The following is a 25,352-nucleotide window of genomic DNA, read 5'->3' on the forward strand; positions in this document are numbered from 1 at the left end:
CGTGTCTGTCTTGAGGAGTGAAGTTGGCTGTATCTGGAGAGAGCCATAGAATGTTCTGATGTCAGCCTCAGCACTGGGATGGGGACCTTCGTGCGAATCCCACTGGAGCTCCCCTGCATCTACCTGGCTCCATCGCAGATCCATTCCTTCGTGCCAGATGTGCGCACAGCAGTCCTGCTCGTCCACCTTCAGCTCTGTGGATGAGAGAATACAGCCCGATTCCTCTTCCGCTCCTTCCTGACGTTTATTACCATGACCTGACCCACAGGACATGCTCTGTTGTGGTCAGTAAAATCAGTTGCTGCCTGACAGGCGGCTGGCAGTTTGGTTTTGGAGTTTGGTTGGCAGGTATGGTAGAGAGACAGAGAGTAGCAGTCATTTGTTCAAGAAAGAGGGCGGGGCTCTTGTAGGAGGTGCTGATGGATGAATGCGGAGGGAAGTTCATCCTTCAAGGACAACTGGCTTTATCTGGAGATGGTCCTCACTCCTCAAAACTCACAGAAAAATACACTCACCTGAAGAAGGCGCAGAAGTTTCCAGGTGTCCAGCCTGGGGAAGACCAAAGGCTCTCCTCTGGGACCGAAGCTGGAAGAGTGATTGTTTGCAGGACCACCCAGGGATAGGTCTGCAAGGGACCACAGGAATCATCGGCCTCTCTGTTTCCCCAAGGAGGAAATAGATTCAGCAAAATATATCTGCAAAAGCTGCACCAGAGCTTGTGGGAACATGTCTTACTGAGCATTATATTCTCACAGGCTAGTGGAGAACTTGATAGCCCTGAGATGCTTAGGGTGTAAGTGACCCTATCGGAGTGTCCCTTCACCCATCTCGGAAGGGCCCTGAACCCTGCTGAGAGCATCCTCTCCTTGTCCATGGGTCTTAGCTAGACCTCAGCAGGTGCATATGACCATTGCACTGCTCACCTGCCCTCACATTTAAACTCCAATTCACGACTGCACGCCTGCCATTTTGCATGGGGATGGGTGGGGGCATGGGGACCAGACAAAGATCACAAGTCCACAGGGGTGGCTCCATGTCACCTAGCTCCTCCTTGACAACAGAAGGAATAATAATGAGGGCGTTCATAATGGCAGCTCTAGGTACTGAGCTTTGCTTAGACACTCAGTGCTTGACACATTTTAACTCATCAGAGTCTCCCATCAGTCCTATGAGGTGGGTGCTCTTTCCTATTTCCATTTTACAGATGAGCAAACTAAGGTTTAGACAAGGCACGCAGCATGCTTCCGGTAACAGAGCTAGGGTGTGGTAAATCCAGGACTTAAACTCACAGCCATCTGGCGCAGGAACCTCAACCCTTGACCGCAGCCCTCACGGTCTCTTAAGGTGCACGGACAGCAGCGTGATTCAGTGACCCTGGACTCCTATTCCCCACCTGCAGTGGGCAAGTTACTTACCTCTGGAAGCTTCAGTCTCCTTGTCTGTAAAATGGGCAGAATCACTTCACAGATGAAAGGAGATGTTGGCTCCCGGCACATGTTGATTGCTTTCCCTCCATGAAAATGCAGTCTGTGCAGAGAACTTAGTGGGACATCTCAATGCCATGTCCCCCGATACCCCACAATCCAGAGCTCTCTCTGCAGTATGTCCAGACCCTTGCCCTGCCCACCCCCAGGGACACCTGTTGGTTTGCAGACTGGCACCTGTGCGGAGGGCAAGGAGAGACCTGGGAAAGAGGCAGACCTCTCCAGATTGGTAGGTGGCAGCTTTCACAAGCAAGGGAACTTCCTAAAGGGGCTTGTCTTGGACGTTGCAAGATGAGTCCAGCTCCGCATCGCCTGCCAGAGTCTTTAAAGTTTATCCAGAGGCCTGAACTAGATTCAGTCACAGAAGCCACTTAGATATTCTCAACAATGCCTTATTCACAAGGCTGTGTCCTTGAAAGCAGCTCCCGCTGTGGGGAGGGTGGGCAGAGCGAACATTCCAAGGACAGGGGAGGGGCTGAGAAGCTTTTGATTGCCTGGGCCTAGTTTGCTGGCCACCTGGGGGTCTCTTGATGACCTCCCTCAACAACAGAAGAATTCTGTCTCTTAGTTATTGGCGTCCTCCAAGACTGCTTTATCAAAGTGCCTAGACCAAAATTAGCAGGCCATCAACCCATGCTAGATTGAAAGCATAATCAGACACAGAAAAAGGAGACGTGGATATATATGCATCTGTTTATATTTATATATACACAGAGAGAGTAAAAAGGCACTTACCTCATTCTCTTTCCGCAGAAGCTCTTGAAAATCTGCCTCTGGTGGCTCTTCTGTGGCCCTCTGGATGACACACAGGGACACAGGGGCTGAAGGGACCTCCATGGTACCACCTTCTGGCCAGGTTCCAGAGCTTCCTCCAGCCCCCACCTCCTGTCCCTCCTTCCTTGCCTCTCTCTCCTCTCTCCAGCCCTCATTGGCTTTCTTTTCCCTGGAGCCAGCTCCTCTTGTCGTGGCCAGTGGTTGCCCCACGGCCACGCTGCTTCCCTGTGTCCTGGCTCTGTGACGTGTCTGCAGAAGAAACTTGCTTAGAATAATGGCAGCGTGGAAAGAACCTAAAATCTGGAGTCAGGGAACCAGGGTGTGAACCCCAGACCCTCCTACCATCTTCTCAGTGTCCTCCAACTCTCTGAGCCTCAGTTTCCTTCTTCATACCATGGGCACCGTGACCCCTCTTCTGCTCATGGAAATCAAACAGGATAATGCCTGCTGGACTGTGTCACATAGAGGGTGATACCGACACTAGATATTATTAGTGCCTGGCCAGGGAGACGAAAAGCTCTGTGAGATCAGGGGCTGTGCCTTTCCCGGCTTCCTTATGGCCCTGCAGTGCCCGCCACAGGGTCGGACCCATGAATACGTGCATAATGAATTTGTAGTCGAAGGTGTCTAAATGCAAGAAAAAGACGGACATGATTATGACATAAATGTCTTGCTCCTTTGTGCTCAGTCCTGTTTTTCTCCTTCTCATTCCCATTTCACTTCTTTTATTTCGCGTTGCTTTATGAAAGAGGGAGGGAGTAAATACGTTGGCTTAACGTGAATACAGGAGAGACAGAAGAGTCCTCAAAGTCGTCCGAGGCAAACAGGAACAGAGGTGAGGCACGCTCCGACCCACGCACACTGGAGCTCTTCTTAAAAGAGCAGACGGGTGAAGAGAGAAGGGGGCAGGCTGGTGGGGGCGCTGCTGACTAAGAAGGTCGGTGGGTGGGCGAGAGGGCGTTCATGAGGGTTCAAGGAGGTTGTGGGATAAACAAAGTGACCAAGGTCGGACAAAATACGGCCTCCGCCCACCACTTGTTCCTAAAGATCAGAAGCACTTCCAACCAGGAGTGGGAGGACGCTCCCCTCCGCGCAAGGCAGGCCCAGCTCTTAGGCACCACGTGTGTTTCTGGGCTGTTCTTGTCGCCGCCAGCTCACCTATGGCCCAAGGGGTGCTGACAAAGTTGTCGTCGAAAGCCTGTCTGTAGCGGGTTGACTTCGGGGCTCTCTGTGCATTCGTCCTCATGTGTAAAGCAGTTGACTCTGGGGGTTGAGAGAAAACAAACAGCGGTGGGTTCTGTCGCCTCCTTCCTTCCCAGGGGAGAGAGGAACAGCAGCAGGCTCTGACGAGAGGACACGGGAAGAGAGAGACACGCAACAGAGAGAATTCAGAGAAGGCAAACATAATATAGAGGATGGACGGGGAGTGGGGGAGTGGGGGGTAGGGGTGCTTTCATGCCCTATGGAAAAGGGAAATGATGTAACATTAAATCAGGAGCTGGCCCCTCAGGGTCCTGGGTACCTTCTTTTACTCATGGGGTAGATTTGAACCAGACCTGCTTCGTTTCATATGAGAGGGGACTTTTGTGTCTTTAACCGGAGGGACTGGATAGGTCAGGTGTGCTCCTGGAGTCTCTGTTCAGCCTGCCTGGAGGGGTCAGGCCTTAGGTGACTAAGGGACTAGGGGTAGGTGTGTCTCACAGAAAGCAAACGCAGTAAGAGAAACACTGATTCAGTACTGAGGGGGGTGAGTACTCTTACTACAAACCAATTTTTGGCTATCAAGAAATTGATTGAGGGTAAGGAAGAGTTTGGAGGCCCTCTTGTGATTGTCTTCCTTATTTTACACAGCAAGCATTTATTAAACGCCTACTGTTTCAGTTATTTCTTTATGACATTATTATCCCATCAGATTAGGAAAGCAGAGAAAAGCTTTGGGTAGGTAAGCAATACTCATTGGGTAGGTAAGCAGTATTCCCTTCACACCTGACCTCAGCTTCTACCAGTGCCATTTTTTTGGGTAGTCTATGAAGAAGGGAGGAGAACCTAGTCGACAGCCTCCAAAGTCAGGATTTTGCATCCAATAGCCCCAGCTGAGGTTCTCCGGGAACACGGTCTCCTGCTGAATCCACGGGTCCACTGAGGTCTTCCCCGCTCCCGTTTGGGGGAAACAGTGGACAGGGTTGGGGGGTAGGAGGTGCCCTTCACCTTCCTCAGGAACTGGTTTCAGGACAGGGCACAGGTTTTTCAGGGTCAGAAGAGGGTCCCCATTTTGCATCTCAGAGAAGGAGCTTCAGCCTCGGAGGTGAGGGAACTCTTACATCACATAGTACTCCCATGTCCCCATGCTGGGGTGTGGCCTCTGATGAGCCAGGCAGGGTGTCTACTCCTGGGGGTGGGGGTGGGGGTGGAGGGGGGCCCTCTGTTCCAGGAGGAGTCGTAGATAATGCACAAGGAGATGAGATGAATTTCAAAAAATGATTAGTACTGAGAAGCAAAGGAAACAAGTGATGGGTTCATGAGGGGGGTGGAGGGTGGAGACAGGGAGGCCAGCCAAGTCCTCTCCGAGCAGGTGACATAAGAGAAGAAGCCAGCCATGGGAGAAACCTTTCCAGGCAGAGGGAAATGCCAAGTGCAAAACTCCGGAAAATGGCTTGGCATGCCTGATAGATAGGGGGAGCTCCTGGAACGTGGCTGATTCAGGTGGGGTCCCCATTCTGCCCTCCATAATCCCATAAAGGAAGACAGCCTTCCCCACCCCCAGAGATTCTGATTCGGGGGGCGGAGGGGGTGGAGAGAGGATGGAGCAGGTCCCTGCAGGTCTAACCAGTGTAGGGTGATTGGAATTCACCTGACCCTGTCATCACACCGCTCTAGCAGATGGTGACGTGGGGTGAATGACCAGAATCCCAGATTCTAACTCATTTTTATCCCATTAACAAGGCGTTTATGATTTGGTCAAGGATCGTGTCAAATTGTAGTGGCATAGAAAGCTGGTGCAGGAGGAGGCCTCAGCAAGAATTTAGCCCAAACAAGGAAACAGCACAGAGATGTCACATGGTTTTCCAAAGGCCACACAGCAAGTTAAATCCCACCCAGGGCTCATGTCAATTGGCAGCTGAACTCTAAAAGTCCTCTCTGTGTCGACTGGCTTCTGTAGTTTTTTCCTGGAAGGAAAAAACAAAACCACTAGACATAAAATCTCAACAAGCCAGACATTGAATGCCCACCTTTGCTTCCTGCCCCTCCCTGGTACGCCCTTCGTGACAAACAATTTGCTAAGCATACACTGAGTTACCGAAATGGGATTAGCAGTTCTATGAGGCATTTATTTATAAACCAACTGACAACAGGACACACTTTGGTTTACAATAGTTCATCTTTAACCTTTCTTTAGGGCAATGATGACAAGTCAGGAGAAAAGGTATATTGAGGCCCCTCCAAGTCTGAAATAATGCCATCTGAATATTAGAAAAGAATGTGTCTTTTTTTTTTAATTAGGGAGTGATGGTGACAGTAGCGTGTACCTAGCACGTTACATAGGAAATTAGCATTCAAGCCCATTGTAGATCTCAGCTTCCTGGCCCTCCTACCTGTCACCATTTGCAGGAGATGGCAGGCTGCCCTTTGTGTCCTCACCCTCCCTGGGCTGCAGGCTCTGGGCCGACCTCAGAGTCCCCAGGATGGGAAGAGGGTCCCCCGTGCTGCATCTCAGAAGAGCGGTATCAGTGTCAGAGAAAGTGCATTCATCCATACCTTCATTTATTCATTCATAAGTGAATACATTTACCAGAGCAAAAATCTCAGCACATTGTCTAAGTGGGGAGTTAAATTGCCTGATTTACAAGTGAATTATCTGGAAATTTCTTTAATGTTTAGCCATGCACTTAATATTTTGCTTTCATCAAAAAAAAAAAAAATCAAAAACAAAGAACAATTACACAAAATAAGGGCAGAGCCTGAACGTTGGGGCCAAATAGACCCAATCTAAACCCAGTCCCCACATCCCCGATATGTACCCACCGTGCAACGGAATAGACGCTGAGAATCAGATCGAAGAGGAAAATGTTTAACCAGTGGAAGACCACAAAAACATTTTTAAGGATCCTGGAATATCTGCTGCTTGTATATAAGCCATACCGCTAATTGCAAATGAGTCTTATCTAATAAAAAGGGTCCTTAAGAAGAGCTGTGTGGAAACATTTTATTTGCCATCAGGTTGAACTGCTGTATTTGGCAGAAAACCGGCATATATATTAGGATTCTTGGAAAGAATGACAAGTACAGGTTTCTGATAATTTAAGATCAATTTGCCTTCATGCAGGAGGGGCAGTAATGGACCTTTTAAGCGCCTTCCCAGGGCTGCCTGCTCAGCCCCACAATACGTCACAGGCTGGTCGCTGCAGAGCTGTCCCTGTTCTCCTCCCGCACGTCAGTAAATTGGGGCCATGACATGTAAAGACTTGTCTCTGCGGCAGGACACCCTGCAGACTCTGCCTCAAGAGAGAGAGTGGGGGGGCGAACCCACAAAAGTTCCAGGCCCAGGCACCAGTGTAAAGTTTTGGGGAGTCATTTGGTCAGATACGACTTGAGTTGTATCAGAAGCTGTGGTTGGTAAGGTGCAAGTCTATCCAGCCCCTAGGGATATGAAGGAGGTGCAAGCCTTTGTAGCATTGGGGGTTTGGGAGAGTGCCTGCATCCCTTATGGGCATGCGTGGGACAGCGGGTAAGAGAAGGCAAGAACATTCGTGAAGCCAATTATTAAATTCCGGGCATCTCCCAAGCAGAGCTACCTTTTGAGCTGGATAGGTCTGGGATTCCGGAAGGGAGGGGTGGAGCACTGCAGCAGAGAGCGCAGAAGGAGAAAATACCCTAGGATTTGGGTCCCCGTTCTGGAAGGTGGCAGAAACTTGAGAGGGCCCCACAGAGCCCCAGCTCCTAGCAGTATCCACAGTGCTCCTCCAGGTGGAGCCTCTCACCAAGAAACAAGCCGATCAGGGTGCGAGCTCCCCTCTCTACGAGGGGATGGGCTGAGAACATGTTCTATCCACTTCCTTCTCCCAGCGTTCAAACCCCTATAGTGACCAGAGGGCCGTGCCTACTAGCAGCAGAGGAGCAGCCTGTCCCCCAGCCCATGGTTTCTAGAAATGCAGGTGCCATGAAGCCCCGTAGAGTGCATAGATCCTCCAGATGCCACGCTCTCAGTTCCTGCAGGGGCCCCTGTGGCCTGTAGGAAGGGAGCGGGGAAATTCCTTCTGATGCCTGCAAACAGGAAGGAACCACAGCAGCCTGTGGGCTGAACTCAGGTTGGTTTGCTTGGGATTACTCGTGTGTCCCGGCCGTTGGCCCTTGGCACTGACTGACAGTGGACTCTTCTAAGGGGATCGGCCCTGTGGCTTGGACAAGGGGAAGCTGAGAGGTGGATGATCATGAACAAGCCCTCACGAGGTCAGCAAAGGTGGAACAACGTTTGGGTTCACCTGCAAGAGCCTGAGGCAATCCTGACCTCCACCTTCCAGCTCACACTGCTCAGACACCCCACTGGCAACCAGGAAGCTGCGCCCTAGCCCAGGTACGAGCCTTAGCAGCGGACCCTTCAGTTGATACAGCTGATTGGGTGCATAGGAAAAGGGGCCACTGTAGCTCCCAGGTGGGCTGGCCTCTTACCAAGGATGCTGGGTTGCCCGTGAAATACAGCAACTTGGTTAATGCAGTGCCCACATGTTCTGTGTGTTCTAAACAATGCCCGGGGCTCCAGCCAAAGGGGTCTGGAGCCACCTACTGGAGTGTCCAGCTGCTGAGAGATGGGAAAATTGCTTCTACTGGCTCCCTCCCTCTGCATGAGGATTCTGAATATGCCCGTTTTGTGTGGACACTTGGCCTAACTGAAGCTTTCCTTTATCGCCATGAAAACCAGGCGGCCACCATCAGAGGATTAGAGGAGCTGAGTACCACATCTGGATGCCTGTGCCAAATGCACCGTCATCAGGGGTCACACCCCAAAGGTCATAACGTGCAAGCCTGGGCCCAGGAACAGAACACTGAAAGCAAGTTTCATCTCTTCTAAAACCTGCAAGCAGCAGGCATAGTGAAAAGAGAAAACAGAGTACTAAAGCAACAGACTAAATTACTAACAGGTAAAACCACTGTGGCCATGTGGCCTAAAGTACTGTCCCACGCTTTCATACATTCGAATGATCAACCAGTAGGGCCTGTTGTTCCATATTGCAGAATGGGGACCCCTACGGAGACACCAATGCCATAAGGGATGGAAGTTTCTGGAAATAGCCCAGACTCTACCCGTGGATCAATGTGCTATGCTGCTGAAAACACCAAGCCCCATCATGCCCGGGAGAGGCATTATCTACTGGAATTTGCAATAAGACATCCCACCGGGATGGGTGAATTGCTTTGCATCCCTCCAAGAGGGGGAACTACTCACGTCTCCGTGGGGATCCTGCCGTCCCGCTGCAAGCTGAACCTTTGAAAACATTCTACCTGCAATGGAATAGGCACTATCGTCAGCGGCAACAATGTGGGGGTCTTGGTCTGGCATATCCCGCCCCCAGTCCATCTCCTCACACCTCTCCCCTGCCAACATGTACGGGACAAACAACCAGATAATGTCCCTCAAGCTGCCAACCTCCCTCTCCTCAAGGCCAAATGCACACGTTCTATTTTCCACTGGTCACTGTCTTTGTCTCCTGCATTGGCCTGGAAGACAGCACAGGCAGAAGCCCTTGCTAAATTCACCCAGCAAGCCTTCCGTGGGAACCGGCAGAGCCTGTCTTTATCGAACGCTGAAATGTCTAATGGAAAGAGCTGTCCTCCAATGTAAGATGGCCTTGGACATTATTACTGCCTCGCAAGGAGGCACCTTACCGTTATCCAAACAGAATGTTGTGTACTCATATCTGATGAGTCTGTTGATGTCCCATCTTTATTAAACCACACGAGGACACACGTGAGCGTCCTCAGGGATCCGATCCCCAACCTAGGGGACTTCATAAGTCAGTGGTTCAGATCACGGGGCTCTTCATGGAAAAAAAACCTGTTTCAAGGGTAATTACCTTAATTGTGTTTTGCATGTGCCTATACTGTTGCTGTGGTATCTCACTCAATGCAGCTGGATAGCTGCCAATAATGAGCCAACTCCACGCAGGTGAAACCCCTTGTTGACTGCTCAGGTGGAGGAGGGGGGCGGGTGAGAGTATGAGAACCGGTCACGAGGGGTGAAATGTTGGAAGGGGTGACTGAGAGGACGTGACCGCTGCTTAACCCCGAGCTTGACCCAGGGCAATCAGAGGCTCCTCACCCCCTTCCCGTCCTTGGTCCTTGGAATGTACATTTCGCTTGGCTACCCCACGCTAGAAGGTGCCCAAGGACACAGCTTTAAGGGTGTTGTTGAGATGGTATATGTGACTTAATCCAGTTAAGGCCTCTACATAAACATTCAAGGTCCTGGCAAGCAGGTGTGGAGATCTGTATGACTTACGGAGCACAAGACAAACCTCGTTAAATTCCCTTGCTTATAAAACCCACCCCTACTACTCCGGAGAGGTCTGCCTCCTTCTTGATCTCTCCTTGCTCTTCATGTCCAGGGGCCAGTTTGCAAACCAACACCGCTTCTACCTGCACGGAGTCCTGAGTTATCAAGGTAAGAAATGTGTCTTATTCCTCTTTGTTTCCCCCAAACCAATAGAGTGTCTGGTTCAGTTGGAGTTCCACGCACTTGTTAAACAGGCTGATGAGCCAAAATTCGGGAGATTCATCGGGGACGTCTACCTATGTAGGAGGGCCTTGAGCTGAAAAATGGACAACAGGGATGTGGCCTGGTGGAGGGAAGGGATAGGGCTGCTTTCTGATGTGGAAGGAGAAAGTATTATGTGTGTGGTACGTGGTGAGTGTGTGTGTGTCTGTGTGCAATGGGGGAAGTGGTATAGAAGTGCTTGTCCCCTTCCTACATTTGGGAAGGAGTGTTTGGATTCGCTTTCTGAGCCTGTGTTTTGGAAGCAAGCATGCCTGAGTTCAAGGCCCAGCTCTGGCTCTTATTAGCTGTGTAACTTGGAGAGGGCACCTCACTTCTTTGAGTCTTTCTTATCCGTGTAATAGAGGTAAACAACACACACCTGTCAAGATGACTGGAACGGTTAAGTGAGATAAGCTACGCTCACACAGGTCTCGACAGGATTTTTATTTTTGGCACTCTTGTTTTGAAAACCTCTACCTATCTAGGCCGCCCTACACGCAGGGGTCTGGGACCTCTGAGACGGCACATGCGTGAGGTGGGCTAGCCTCTGCCATTTGTGTTTACTTGCAATGCTTCTGTGCTCTGAGCTCCCAGGATCAATACACCACTAATTCAATGCCACATGTTTATTGCCTCAGAGAGCATTCAGATACTGTTCTGTTTGGATCTGGGTTAGCAAGAGGGCAGATGGCACAGGGAAATATTTCGAAGTAGATACAAAGCAGGAGGGCCATTCCTGAGGCCGCTTTCTTCTCAAATGCCTTCCAAGGAGTATTTAAGCTTGGCCTGCCCTGGGGACACCAAGTTGGCTCAACAAGGCGCTTTCGTGAGGCTCTGCCCCAGCTTGGCTGTGTGCATTGGGTTGGCCCCTGGAATTTTCTGTTCCTTTCCTCCTGATGGGATTTAGCATCACGGATTCTACAGGTTCCGGCCATTTGATCCCTGGCATGTGGCAAATCACACCCACCTGCTAGCAGGGGCTGACTTCCAGGGGATTTTCAGGAAAAGGAGGTAGGCAGCTGAAACCCCAATCCTTTGCTCCTACCTCTATCTCCAGCTGTGCTTCCATCTGGCAAATCCTGGGGCAGAACACACACACACACACAGCCCAAAGGGAATGCAGCCAGCCCTACCTGGAACCCCAGCTGTCTTTCCTCTTCAGATACAGAACCTTGGGACAGCAGTTTGGGGGGGGGGGTCTACTTGTTGCTCTTTCTCTGGGTCTCCAAGGGACGCCTGGCTCTTCCATCTCAGGAGGGGCTCCTGGCTCCCTGGAATGTTCCCCTCAGGCTCTCAGGTGGCCAGCCCCAGACGCACTGTGGTTTTAGACTGCTCTCTACCTTCCCCACATTCCGGAGCTCCCCTGGGGAGGCCCCAAGCTGAGTGTGACCTGGGAGCAGAATTCGGGCAAAGGAACCCTATCTCCACCCCCACACCTGGCGCGGGGGAGTTTACCAAGTGCCTCCTTGCCATCCGCGGGGAGGGGTGTCACGTTCTCACTCTCAGGGCCAGTTCTCCACCTTCCGCGAGGGGCCCCCGTTAGCTCCCTCCGAAGGTGGCCAAAAAGAAACTTTCGCCGGGTCCCCACCACCCCCACCCCCTACCTCCCGCCCCGCCCCCACCTCCTACCCCCGGAACGCGGAGGGGGGGAGGGGGGAGAGGGATTGAAGCGGGGGAGGGGAGAAGGCCGGCTCGCTCAGCGCCCTCTGGGTCTCGCCTTACTTCCGGGAGGCGGGGGGAGAGGCGAGGCCCGCGGAGCCCCCGCGTCCGGCCAGCCTCCGGGTCCGCGTCTCTCCGCGGTCGCGCGCTGCCTCCTCTCCGGGCGCTGGCGCGGCCCGCCGGCATTTGGAATTCCGCCCGAGAGAGGGGGGGGGCGGGGGCTGGAGGAGGCGGCGAGGAGGGCCGGCGGCCGGCGGCGAGAAGCGGAATCCGGGGTCCAGAGCGGCGCCGGGAGCCGAGCGGAGCGGCGGCGGCTCGGGAGGCTCCGCGCTGCGCCCGCCCGCAGTGCATCAGCGTGGCCGCGCGACATCCCCGGGATGCTCAACGCGGGGCATTATGCACTGGTTAACAGGCTCCGGGCTGCCGGCGACTTGTTTGAAGCATTTTCTCCCTCGCTCTCGCTTTTAATCTTGTCTCTAGTGGCGTGTGTAGGGGGGAGGACTTTATTTCCATTGGCTAAGCTCTCCCTTCCCACCCACATCTCTTCCACATCACCTTGGTGTCTCCCTAAATAAAACCAGCCCTCCTTATCGCCTGGAAAAAATCAGGAGCTAGAGTTTGAATGGGTTTATATAAACACTCACCCCTGGCAGCGTGCGGCTGGGCTCCCAGGATAAACTCAAGGCGCCTGGCCTGATGCTTGCTTTGCCGTGTTCTCTCCCTTGAACGTCAAGGTTTGAGCAGAGCCCGAGGACTGGGAACTCTTCCCTGAAATTGGATCAACCTGAAGCCAGTTGCGGAACTGCACAGGGTCCCCATGGACCTCAAGGAGAGCCCCAGCGAGGGCAGCCTGCAGCCCTCGAGCATCCACATCTTCGCCAACACCTCCACCCTGCACGGCATCCGGCACATCTTCGTGTACGGGCCGATGACCATTCGGCGTGTGCTCTGGGCCGTGGCCTTCGTGGGCTCCCTGGGCCTGCTGCTGGTGGAGAGCTCCGAGAGGGTGTCCTACTACCTCTCCTACCAGCACGTCACCAAGGTGGATGAGGTGGTGGCCCAGAGCCTGGTCTTCCCGGCTGTGACCCTCTGCAACCTCAATGGCTTCCGCTTCTCCAGGCTGACCACCAATGACCTGTACCACGCCGGGGAGCTGCTGGCCTTGCTTGACGTCAACCTGCAGATCCCGGATCCGCACCTGGCCGACCCCGCGGTGCTGGAGGCCCTGCGGCAGAAGGCCAACTTCAAACACTACAAACCCAAGCAGTTCAGCATGCTGGAGTTCCTGCATCGCGTGGGCCACGACCTGAAGGATATGATGCTGTACTGCAAGTTCAAAGGGCAGGAGTGCGGCCACCAGGACTTCACCACGGTGAGTACTTGGTTTTCAGCTCATTCTTGCGCCTGGTGCTCTTGAGAAGTGGCCGCGCCGGGGGTCTCCCTGTGCTTTGGAGCAGGAGAGAGCGTATGGTGCCTGAGTTGAAGGCCAAGAGGGTAGTTGGCCGGAGTTGTTGGAAGTGGTCGGAGAAGTCCGCCTCCTGGAATGGGGTGCGGTTGTCTGGTCAGATGTGGAGGGTGAGCAGGGGGCCTGCGGTGGGGGATCGCTCCCCCAGATGTGCTGAGTTGGCTTCCTCCCAACCAGAGGGAGGAGGCCAGAGCTGTCCGTTGTCCAGGGCACTTGGTATCTGAGCTGTGTGATTGGAACAGCTTGTCATTGACGAGGTGGCATTTTTTTTCTCTCTCTTTCTCTGCTCGGAAGTGGCATCAGGCACTGCATCCTGTGGGCTGGGCTGGAGCTAAAGCTGCCAGAGAAGGGGGTGTGGGGCCCCAGGCAGCCTGGGTGGTTCCAGTGGCTTTGGGAGCTTGCTGGAGCAGGTGATGCCGCCCGGGGGTGGAGGTCTTTGTGCTTGCTTCTCTTGTGTGGATTCCGAGCTCCGTGTGGGGAGAGGAGAGGCCGGGGGACCCCCGGTGTCCGTCTGGTCTGCTGGCAGGTTGGAAGCAAAGAGATGTCCAGGGTGCTTGGGCCCAAAAGGAGCGTGTAAGTGGAGGCCCGTGTGTAGGAGGATGGCCAGTGAGGCGCCTGTGAGGGTGACGCGGTCCAGGCTGGCTTGTCTGGGAGCTTCGGCTTGAAACTCAAAGGCTTGGTTTGCTGTCTGTGCAATCGCTTAACAACGTGGTTGCGAGAGGAGTGGTGTGGGGAGGGGGCGAGCAGCTGTGGGATTGGAAAGCCTGGAGGAGGAGTGTGGAGCTGAGTAAAGAGGAAAGGCGGAGGGGGATGTGGCTAACATTCAGGATGGGGCTTCCTAGAGGGGCAGGGAAAGGATGGGCGGAGAGCTGTCATTGCCAGGGTTCTCTGCCCAATTAGTGGGCTGCTGGGCATAACTTGGTGTAAGGGGTCAGACTGCAGCTTCAGCCCCCTCCTTGCTTCCAGGCAACTCTGGGGCTTCGGGGGCCATGGGACCCTCTAGAAGCCCAGGGTGGCCGCTTCTCCCATAGCTGCCTTAGGGAGAACTCGGAGCATTGGGGTCTCAGAGCCTTGAACCAAATTGTCATGGTAGGTTCTGGGTGGCAGGTGCAGCAGTTGCAGCAGTTGCAAAGGAACTGGACTCTGTCATCAGCACTTGTCTGGGCCCTCTGCCTAATTGAGACATGCCCTACCTTGCCGATAGTGCGTCCATTCCCCACCTGCTCTCCGATCTACTGCCTACCGGCTTCTTGCTCTGAGTTCCTGTTAATGCCACAACCAGGCTCTGCCTGCAGCCTCTGTACTTGCAGTTGGCTGTCTGTGATTCTGGAAAAGTCCAGAGTGCCGGGGAGGAAGGGGCCTTGCCACTTGCATCCCATAGAGGTCTGTTTCCTGGGGGAGCTGTTTTTACTCTCCGTTTTAAACAGCGTGAGGGAGAGCACAACAAAATCAGTGGTGGTGTATTTATACTAAAGACGAAGAGGGTCTGAGCTGGGGGAAGGGACAGCCGTACTGGAAGCCCTTCTAAATGGAGCAAAGAGGACCCTAAAACAGGCCATGCACAAATGATGTCTTAGGTGGCTTGAGAGGGAAGGGGAAAATGCCTCATTCCTGAAGGCTGAGACCATCCTTGTATCCCACCTGTGCTTTCTAGTGCCGTGGTAACACTTGGCTTCACCACTGCACTTTGCAGCTCGAAAATGCACTCCGCTGTTCCTCTGTCTGCGTGAACACACAAGGAACACACGGAGAGAAACTGCAGTTGGTAGCAGACCCTGGACCGAGTTCTCAAACATCCTCATAACTGCGTGTCCAGCTAGTGGCTTCCTCGCAATTCATGATCAAGTTCCATTTCCAAGGAAAGGTTCTTTGACCCACGGCTACTGTTTTGCGCTTAGCCCATCATTTGAGTTACTGGAGTCCCAAGAGGCCAAAGATCAGGCCTTCAAGCCTTACGTGGGCCTTTGACCTCTCCAGGATGTCTCTCCAATAGTAAAGTCGCTTGTGGGTATGGTTTATTAAATAGTGAGTGGCACGTCCCTCTCTGCCATCCTCACCAAATCCAGGCGTGTTCCCCCTCCCCCAGCACCGAAAAGGGGGTGAGCCTCAGGGCTGGATCCCCACGCTGTGCGGGAAGTGTCAAAAAGAGCACCCACTCCAGGAAATCTGGAGGAGGCCCCAGGTGGACCTCTGATCTTTCTTACCCTTTGATCGCAGCGGAAAGCCATGCTGAGCCTCTGTGAGAGGGGACGCACACCAGATTTGTTCCAAGACCTTGCAGTGAGGGATAATCCTTCCCACTGCCCCTTTGTACACCTGTCCCTTTTGGCCTGGGGTATAGTATGCTCATTCTTAGGGCAGAGAACCTCGCAGGTGGTTATGGGAGAAGTCTAGTTCATTGGCGTTCTCACTCATTCATTCTCTCTGCTGCTCATCCCTCTCCAGTTGGCTTATTTGTTAGGCCCTGCCTGGGTTTGTCCTGTGCTGGGTGGCTTCTTGCTTTACGTGCTGTGGCTGACAGTATTAGAGAAGGTTGGGGGAGGGGAGGTCCCAGGTGGATCACTTTTCCTGTTTTTCTTTTTCCATAAAGCATACCTAGTGCTGTCTCCAGGGTTATTGCTTCTGCATAAGCTTTCTTATTCCAGGTTCTTAGCTGGTGTGCAATGAAGTGCATAATACCCTTTAATTAGTGAATGAGCCATGATTCTAGCAGAGGGAAGGGCTGTTTGTGGAGGTTAAAAGTCCCAGGAAGCCAGGTGTGGAGTTCTGACTGCCGTGTAAACAGCTGTGCTCCATGCTGATGCTGGTACACTCTTAGCCCTCACCTGGGATGATCTGAATGCAGATAGGCACGTGTTTGTCCTTCCAGGGAAAGCAGAACAGGGCTTGCTTCCATAGTGCCTGCTTGGGGGAGATTGCCCCACTGACCTCCACGAGACAGATAGATGGAGGTCCGGATGGGGTGTCTCTGGCCGTGACAGTGGGCAGTCTAAGGTTACAATTAGGAGCCACTTCTTAGCTTGAATGGGTTCGAATCCCAGCTCCATCATTTTCTAGCTTATTCCCTAGGCTTCGATTTGGTCATGGAACATCTCCTATTAATACCTGACTTTCTAACTCACAGGGTTATTGGGAGGAGGAGCCATGTGAGACACTACATGTGAATATCCTTTTGTACTTTGTGACAACTGTGCAGATGGAAGGCTGGGACAGGACCTTCTCCATGTTAGGAGGAGTGTTATTGTCCACTGCACCTGCCCTCTTTGCAGCCCACCGTAGGAGTCAGGTGATGACTCATGCTGTGAGCATGAACCAGGGAGATGGAAGTGCTGCTGTTTTCTCTCTCTGGAGCCCAGGGTTAAAGCCCAGCCTTGCAGAGGTGGGATTTCTTAGAGTGGAGGTCACAGCTGGGTTCGCTAGCTAACTATTGCTGACAGGTGGCAACTCCATTGTTTGTGACTAGCACATGACTATTTCACGTTGTTTCTCTGCTCATCACAGTGGGGTTCATCTGCCTCCAAGTTCAGGAATGCAAATGACCCTTCAGTTGGCACTTGTAACTCGATTACCGTAGTTGTGTGTGTTTGTGCTTTCAACTTGAGATTTCTGGGTCTCCTGGGGGGCTCAGTTGGTTAAGCATTTGCCTTTGGCTCAGGTCATGATTCCAAGCTCCTGGAATCAAGTCCGGCATTTGGCTCCCTGCTCAGTGGGGAGTCTGCTTCTGCCTCTGCCTCTCCCCGTTTGTGCGCACGTGCTCTCTCATACAAAATCTTAAACCAACAAACTTGAGATTTCTTAGGAAAGGCATTTCTTTCTTACTGAAAGCGAGGTCTCTCCACAATGAGATCTTGTTAGAGGCACATCTATGGGTCTTATGTGTCTGTACCACATAGCGTTACAAAGACGTAGAGGTGAGGGCTTAGGAGGCTACATGCTTGGGATTCTTGCCCAAGGCTGGTGAGTCCACAGCTAACCTCTCGGCCTTTCTTATTACATGAGGAGTAGGCGCGTGAAGACTGGGGGCTTTGGGGCAAGAGCTGAGCTGGAATTCCACCTGTGTTCCCATTTACTGTTTAATCTTCAGCAAGTTCCTTAGCCTCACTTTCCCCATTTTTAAGAATCGAAACAGTAATACCTGACACTTGGAGTTGTACTGATCCAGGGCGGTAGTGTATGCCAAGAGGCCGCGTGTGGCGGAGGCCTGGTGCATACGGGGTGGACCCCTTGCTCTGCTGCGCGGCCCACGGGAGTGTTGACTGAGCCTGCGCTAGATGCTGGCTCCCTTGACTCTAGGCCAGTGTTCTTCCTACTCTTCCTTACTGTGACTCACCACCAGCTTTAGAGCACAGGCAACTGCTATGCTCCTGGGTTCTACGTTCTCTCAATGCTTATGCTTAGATTTCCACTTCCCCTGGGCTTTGGCTCCTATCAATCCTGTGGCCTAAACATCCTCTCCTTCCCTACCCTCTGGGCTTCCACATTGCAGCTCATGCTACTGACCCCGCCCCCCCCCCCCCCCCCCCCCGCGGAAGCTCGTGCGGCACCGGCCCCTGCAAGGAGCTGAGTGACCTCCACACCAGGCCCAGAGCTTTTATGACCATGCGTCATGTTACTGCACGCACAGTCTTCCCTCTGTTGACCCAAGAGAACACCTGCTCGGCAGCGGTTATAACGCCAGGCCAGGGACTTGCCATCTGAGAGCTCACTGCTCATTTCCCATCCTTTCTAGATGGAGAGCTGGTTGAGAGCCGGCATCTCGGATTGTCAAATGCATTATCTGTGCATGAGAGGCTGAATACGGGCCAGCACGCGGCTGGTTGTTGATTACAAGTTGCTTTCTGTTTCCTGACCGGACCCAGAATCTTTTGTTTGTGACTGACTTTTGGCTTCCGCCCCCCCGCCCCCATGTTTATGTCTTTAAATCCGATGGGTCCTTTAAAATCCAGCTCTAATATCTCTGTAGCCTTTTCCAGGAAACCATTGCCAATCCCTCCCCTCCATGACCGTAATCTAAATGAATTTCTTCCTCCTCTGTCTTTGAAAGAGCATTTTGGCTCCCTCCTCTGTCAGAGCACTCACTGTGCCTTTCCTAGCCTTAGACTCAAAGTGTTTACGCTAGAAGAGCCCTCAGAGATGGTTTGATTTAATACCTGAATTCTTTAGCCACAGATAATTTTTATGCATTGCCTATTTCTGTCTCTCTTCCCTGTAAGACATGATGTCTTTACTGACCTTATATTCTCAGGGCTTAGAATTGCTTAGCACATGGTAAAGCTCTCAAAATGTGTCTTCCAAGTGCGTTAAGTGGGCTTGAAGCTACTGGAAGGTAAGTTGACACGCTAGCTGATAGAAAGGGAGATAACAATTTTTCAGCCTTCTTCTCCAGCGTAGGTATCTGGGATCCCACCTGCACCGGGATGACGTGTCTCATTATGGTCATTATTTTAATAATATACTTCCAGATGATGGAAACAATCCATGCTCATTGGAGAACACTTGGGCAGTGTGGGGAAAGAATAGAGAAGAAAGACAAAAATTGCCTGCAGTAGCACCCGGATGCAATTACATGTCTTATTTTGGGGCTTGGGAGTAGCTCTGTCCGGTCACACAGTGTGTGCACGTTTGTGTGTCTGTGTGCCTGGGACCACACCTTCTGTGCCTCTGGTGACTTGTTTGGCGTGCGGCACACATCCAATCAGTGTCAGCTTGCTCTCTTGTGTCCCCGGGGTAGTGTCCAGGGTGTTAGAGATTCCCTCCAAGGTCCACTTAGCGTCAAAGCAAAATCCAAAGCTAGGTCTGATCAATACCCCTCTTGTGGGCTGCGTTTTGCCTTCTCTGCCAGAAGCACTAGGGATAATTTGTGAGAGCCAGTGGTAACCACCCCTCTTAATTCAGCCTCTTTGGATTTTAGGTTCACAACTGAACACCAGTTCCCCTCCTCTGATGGCACTTGATCGATAATTCATCTGTGCATTGACCTGAAACTATCTTGGTCCCACTGTTTGTTGTATGCTTACTAGGATGAACCACGGATGTGTTCGTTGATACCAAATTAGATCTCCTGACCCTGCTTCTAGATGAGGCCCAACCTTATGACTATGCAGAGTCATGAGGACCATGGACTACAGAGACCATGAGATTCTCTAGTCATGAGGACCATGGACTACAGAGACCATGAGATTCTCTTTGTACAGACCATTCCTGTCTGCCTCATTACATGGGTGTAGACGACCCTGTCTCTCCATCACTTGTGAAGTCTTGGGGCTCTATGACAAATGGTCGAAACTGCACTTTTTTTTTTTTTTTTTTTTTTTAGGATTTTATTTATTTGACAGAGAGACCGCGAGAGAGGGAATACAGGCAGGGGGAGTGGGAGAGGGAGAAGCAGGCTTCCTGCCGAGTAGGGAGCCCGATGCGGGGCTCGATCCCAGGACCCTGGGATCATGACCTGAGCCACCCAGGCGCCCCTAAACTGCACTTTTATTCCTTAAGGTGCTTGGAAGTTTTGTGAGCATTTGCCATGTGGTTGGAAAGGCAACCACTGCCAAGCTGAGCGAGGGATTTTTTTCCTTGGTGCCACTTCTGATTTGCAGGACGTGAGGTTGTGGCTCCCTGGAAGTAAAGCTTTCAGGGGTGTATTGAATTCTCTCTGACATGTTGGATGGATAGGACAGTGACTGGGAGCTGTTACAATGACCCACATCATCAACTCGCAGAGAAAAGTGGATACCGCTGCACAGACCATAGAGCTAGTGCCTCGATGCTTGTGGGGCGAGCCTACGTGTCTGTGCCTCTGTTGCCCTAGGACTTATTGAATTGGTAATGGGTCCCTTTCCCCCTCTCTATAGTGGTTCCCTTTTCCTTCCTACAGAAAGTCCTTCCCTTAATGAAGAGATGAGTTCTAGGAATTTTTCTGCAAAGCAAATCCTTGCTCACCACTGGTTTCTATAGTACGAGCTGAAATGGGATCCCATTAAAAAAAAAAAAAAAAGAAATCCCCCAAAGACCGAATTGGCAGCTTTTAGCACCAGGTTTGCTGTCAGAGCTATTGCTCCATAGAGCAGTTCATATTTCAAAGTACCAAGGATCCCATTCTCTCCATCAGACAAAAAATATACCACCTAGGTCAAGAGATAACTGAAAGTATGCTGTGTGTTTTCTCTTTTGTCTGAGTGTTTATGTTTGATGGAACTGAGTTGAAATAGCAAACCGGACTGCAGAGCCATTTGAATCCACAATCTGTTATAACCTGGGACTAATGGCCTACATCATCGCCCCTGCAAGTGTGAAATTCCATAGATCACATTTCACCCATGCAGTGGACTTAAAACTAGTCCATACAGACTGGCCTTAGTGGTTACTGGGTAGCAGATGCCCCCAGAAATACATGCTGATTATTTGATAAATCTGAAGCTTAGGATAGAAGCGTGTTTACTGGGTTAGGCTTTATTTGGGAACAGCATTCCAAAAAGTGTCATCCTTTTGATGCTGAAGCATCTTTCTACCTCCCAGTACTTATTTCTCATGACTCAGGTACGCTCTATATTGATTACCTCAGTGATCATGGAAATTTTTACTCAAGAAATCAAGCATGAGACACGGGAGGAATGTATTTGCCTGTATTTATTGACTTCTGTTGGTTGAGTCGTACAACCTTGGGCAAGATAATTAGCCTCTGGGGGCCTCAGTTTCCTCATCTGTAAAATGAGGGGGTTGAACTGGGTGATTCCAAAGGACTTGCCCACCTGTCGAACTCTACTGCAGTAAAGTATAACCAACATTTATTTTTCGGATTCCACGTTTGTTCCCTGACACTGCAACTTTTAACTTCTATTTGGGGGAGGGAGCTGATGTTCTTTTGCAACCAGATCTATTTATCCATTTATTTGTTTTATTTAGATAGATCTGTGCAGTGGAAGCAGAAACACTCTGATATGCTGAGTGGTTGTAGTGGGGTAAAGGGAGGCACAGCACCCTACTTCCAAAATCCTGTCCATGAGCCTGGCTGCATCATATCGGTCTGACTGAAAGTTTCCATCACTAGTCCTGTGCTTGTGAGCGGGGATGCGCGTATGAATTAGCAAGGACATCTTTGGAAGATGCTGCCGAGGTCCCCTTTGGTGCTGCTAGGGGTCAGGTTCTTGATCACTCATAGCTGTACCAATAGCACCGCCACTCCTGGGAATAGCTGGGAAGTTATTCACCTCCCCACCGCCTGGGGGCAGCCCGTGGCCAGCGACTAACTGACCCAAATTACCAGCCATCTTGCCTCAAGATGGTACAACTTTCCAAGCAGTTTACACTCCAGAGTTTCCCACAGGACGAGGCTGAGCCGGAACTCTCCGGTGGTTTCAATATCTTTGCTTATCTTTTCTCCCTTGCCCATATCCTGCATGCCTCACTCCCTGAGGTCTTTCCCTCAATAAATCACCTGGATGAGAAACCCCATCTCAGGCCTTGCTAGGGAGTACAACCCACGTGGTGATGAGTTTTAGCTTCTCTGTCTGTTTGGTAACAAGGAGAATCATCTAGGCACATGGACCAATGACTGGCTTAGAAAGAGGGAAATACCTGTTTCAAAAGTCTTCTAAGCCTTGAACTTTCTAGATCTGTGTCTTTAACTGGGGCCTATACCAATTTCCAGGGGAGGTTTATCTTTTTAATTTTTTTTATTTTAATAATTCAAATGAACATCTAATTAGGATTCACACCTCGGGGAGCAGCTGATTTGCTCCTCTTTGGAGCTTCTTGCCCAAGCAAAGCCCTTCCTGCAGTTGCCCATATCCTCCAAGTTGAGCTATCCCTATTCTCCCAGCTGCTGCCTACCCCAAGGAGCTCACATTCTAGCTCATACCTTCACCAACACCTGAATTCTCCTCTTTTCCCAGTTCTGCTCTGAGCTTGCCTTTCCCAGCGCTCCTCCCCCAGCCAGCCTTCGGTGCCGTTTCTTCCTGGATGTGCACCAGTCTGGCTTTGAGCCACAAGGAGGAGAGTTTCACGTTGGCCGTGGCTCGGGCCCATCTCTAAAGCAGGAGGCGGTGAGCGATGTCTGGCTGACCAGGGGTGATGTTCTTGATATGTCACAGAAACCATGAGTGATGAGCGTAGGAAAGAACTGAGACTCCTTAGCCTGCAAAGGGAAGTGGGTGACCCAAGGCAGGGCGATTGCCTTCTGCAAACCCTTGGAAGGCAGTCCTGGGGAAGAGGAGTGAAACTTTCTCTTGCAAGGCTGGAGCGCAGAGCTAGCCCCAGTGCGGGTATGGGGCAGAAGTTCAGAGAAGTGGCTCCCGGCTGACTGGAAGGAGCCGTCCTGGGAGTTTTGAGGACCCGTGCCCTGTCAGCAGCTCCAGCCCGGGCCACACAATTGCTTATTGCCAGTGCTGTAGGGGTGGATCAATGTCAGATGAAGGGCTGGATTTACCGGCCTCTCAAGTTCCTTCCAATGCTGAGCATCCCTGATTTATTTCCTTCCTGAACAGATATTTGAAATCAGCGGTGAGGGGCATTGGCATTTGACATTGGAAAGAATGGATGATAGATGCAAGCCAGCTCGTCCAGCCTGCAGAACCACCCCCATTTCCCAGCCCCGTGTAGGGCTGAGGCTGAGTGTTTCAGAAACCAAGGTTAAAAGGGTGCTGTGGGCCAATCCTTGCAGACAAGAGAGCGGATATTCAGTTTGTCCAGACAGGAAGTGTGTGGGTGCGGGTGGCCAGGGCTTGGGGTGGCTGTTCAAAGACCTGGCCTCCCGAAGTGAGTGTGCATGCCTTTCTTGAGAAGAAGTTCCCAGAGGAATTTGTCATAAGTTCTGGGCTCTAGATCCAATCCTAGAGAGCAAATCTTGGGTGTGGTTTGGTCTGGCCTGGTTCCATGTGGTGTCTGGGGAGACTGGGAGGTATATGGATTAGAGGTGGGTGGGGGTAGAGAGACACTGAGCTACAGGGGCTAGGAAGGAGGCTAATCTGGTCCCAAAAATGCCCTGATCCAGAGCACCAGGGGATAGTGGCAAGTGTTGGAAAGATGAAGGGGCTTTGGCACCTGAGATAATTACATAAGAGATTAACTTTGTGGCATGATCATGGAATTTAGGGTCCCATAGGTGTATGCTCCAGACTTTGTGACTGTGATTTTGATGAATAAGTAATATATATTTGGTCTTCGTTCTTGGCTCCTGGTACAAGAGCTTTAAATGCCCTTGGAATTTCCTGAGAGATTGGGGCGAGAGGAGAATCTTTGATTATTCTTAATAAGGGCCTTTCAACCATACCTGATTTTATGCTGATGAAGTGACTCTTGGTGGCCCCTAGATTGCTTTAGGATGGAGGCTGGGTGCCAGAGGAACCAACCCTCTGACCGGAGAGAGGGGTGGAGATTGAGTCAATCCCCAATGACCCATGATTTAATCCAGGGTGCCTATGTTATGAACCTCCACAGAAAACTCTAAATGAAGGGACTCGGAGTGCTTCTGGGTTGGTGAGCATATGAGGTGCCGGGAGGGTGGTGTGCCTGGGTGGGGGGTAGGCATGGAAGCTCTGTGCCCCTCCCCCATATCTTAGACACAACCTGAATTGCATCCTATAAGTAGTACCAATAAATTCCTGAGTTCTCTATGCCATTCTAGCAAATTATTGAATCTGAGAAGGGGGTTGTGGGAATCTCTGACATATAGCTAGTTAGTCAGAAGCGTGGGTGACCTGGACTCATAACTGGCACCTGACGTGAGGGACATTCTCGTGGGATCGAGCCCATAACCTGTGGGGTTTGCACACACTCTGGGTAGTCAGCCTCAGAATTGTTTGGCATGAGGAGAAAGCGCACACATTTGGCGTCAGAAGTGAAGGGCTCTGGGAGTCCAAAACAGAGCTCAGTAACGACCTCAGGCATATTACTGACCCTCTCCACGCCTCAGTTTCCCCATCTGTTAAATAATAATAACCCTGGCACTTGCCTCATAGGATCGTTTGCAGCCATGGAAGGAAGTGAGAGAAGTGAAACTTCTAGCAACGGGCCTGATGTAGAGGGCTCAGTATTTTGTTGCTGTTATTTTTATTATGACTAAGAGGGGCTGGTGATTCCCCCACAGTGAGGGGGGAATCCAAGAGCAAAAATGTTTTTGGGGGAATCCGTACCGACATCAGCAAGTCTCAGGAGTATGGGGAGTGAGGCTGCAATCAAGCCTGGGGCTCAGCTCCTGCTCTTACTGGTGGGTATAGACTTTGTCACATCTAGAATTCCTCCCGTTTGGTCATTCCTGTGTAGTTTATAAAACCTGTGAATTACTAACATTTTCTGAGCACAGAATATATCCCAGGCCCTGTTCAAAGTCAGGCACCTGATGGGGAGTAACTCATTCAGTCCTCACAACCGCCTTGGGAATGATGGATTATTGGTAACTCTTTCTGGCATGGAAAAAATTGGGGCTCAGAAAAGTGACAGGACTGATGTCACTTAGCGAGGAATTGGTGGAACTGGGTTTTGAACCGGGAACTCTGGTTCCAGATCCCCTGGATGCTTTCACTACAAGATGCTCTGTGATCCTCACTAACTCTGAAAGTGAAAAAGGTAGTGATGTATCTGTTTCCCAGTTGAACATACATAAGGCTCAGAGAGGTTTGGTGACTGGTGCAGGGTCACTGGTGCAGGCACTGGTGCAGGCACTCGTGGGGTTTAGAGTCACGCCTTTTGATTTCCTTGGGGTGTTTTCTGTAAAGACCTCAAGCTTATTTGTACAGGGCTGAGCTGCATGAAGTCGGGCCATTTGTCAGCAAGTCTTCAGCTCCAAAGGGTTGGGGTTTAGGCACAAGGTCCCTCAACTCATCTGCATCCTCCCCTGGGAACCTGGAGCCTGGCAGCTGCCAGACCCGAAGCCGAGCAGGAAGACTGGCCCAGGTGGGGGTGCCAAGTTGAGAAGCTGGAGAAGTCTCTTCTTGCCAGGGTGACACTTGGGACGACTCTGAGTTGCAAAACGGGGAGCTCAGGAGTCTGTGCATGTGATTCTGCCCTGCCTGCCCTTTCTGCCGTTTCATGCATCCATCCATTCATTCATTATTTAAAAGATTTTATGTATTTATTTGAGAGAAAGAGAGAGTGAGCACACACGTGCACGAGCGGGAGTAACGGGAACAGCAGAGGGAGAGGGAGAAGCAGACTCTCCACTGAGCAGGGAGCCTGATGTGGGGCTCATTCCCAGGACCCCAGAACCATGACCTGAGCTGAAGGCAGA

At 51.5% G+C, this 25,352-nt stretch overlaps 1 protein-coding gene across 1 annotated transcript in view; it reads left to right on the top strand.

Annotated features, from left to right (window-relative positions):
- Window positions 1–9,830: 9,830 nt before the first annotated feature.
- Window positions 9,831–25,352, top strand: part of LOC148107987 (acid-sensing ion channel 2-like) — a 34,807-nt gene continuing 19,285 nt past the window's right edge. The window contains exons 1-2 of the mRNA XM_087854616.1: window positions 9,831–9,915; window positions 12,402–13,039. Of these exons, the coding sequence (XP_087710742.1) occupies window positions 12,485–13,039 (555 nt within the window). The 5' untranslated portion in view covers window positions 9,831–9,915; window positions 12,402–12,484. The remainder of the gene's footprint in view (window positions 9,916–12,401; window positions 13,040–25,352) is intronic.

This window comes from Ursus americanus, chromosome 23 (assembly GCF_024610735.1).
Source record: "Ursus americanus isolate L20-20 chromosome 23, mUrsAme1.1.p, whole genome shotgun sequence".
NCBI classification, from domain to species: Eukaryota; Metazoa; Chordata; class Mammalia; order Carnivora; family Ursidae; genus Ursus; species Ursus americanus.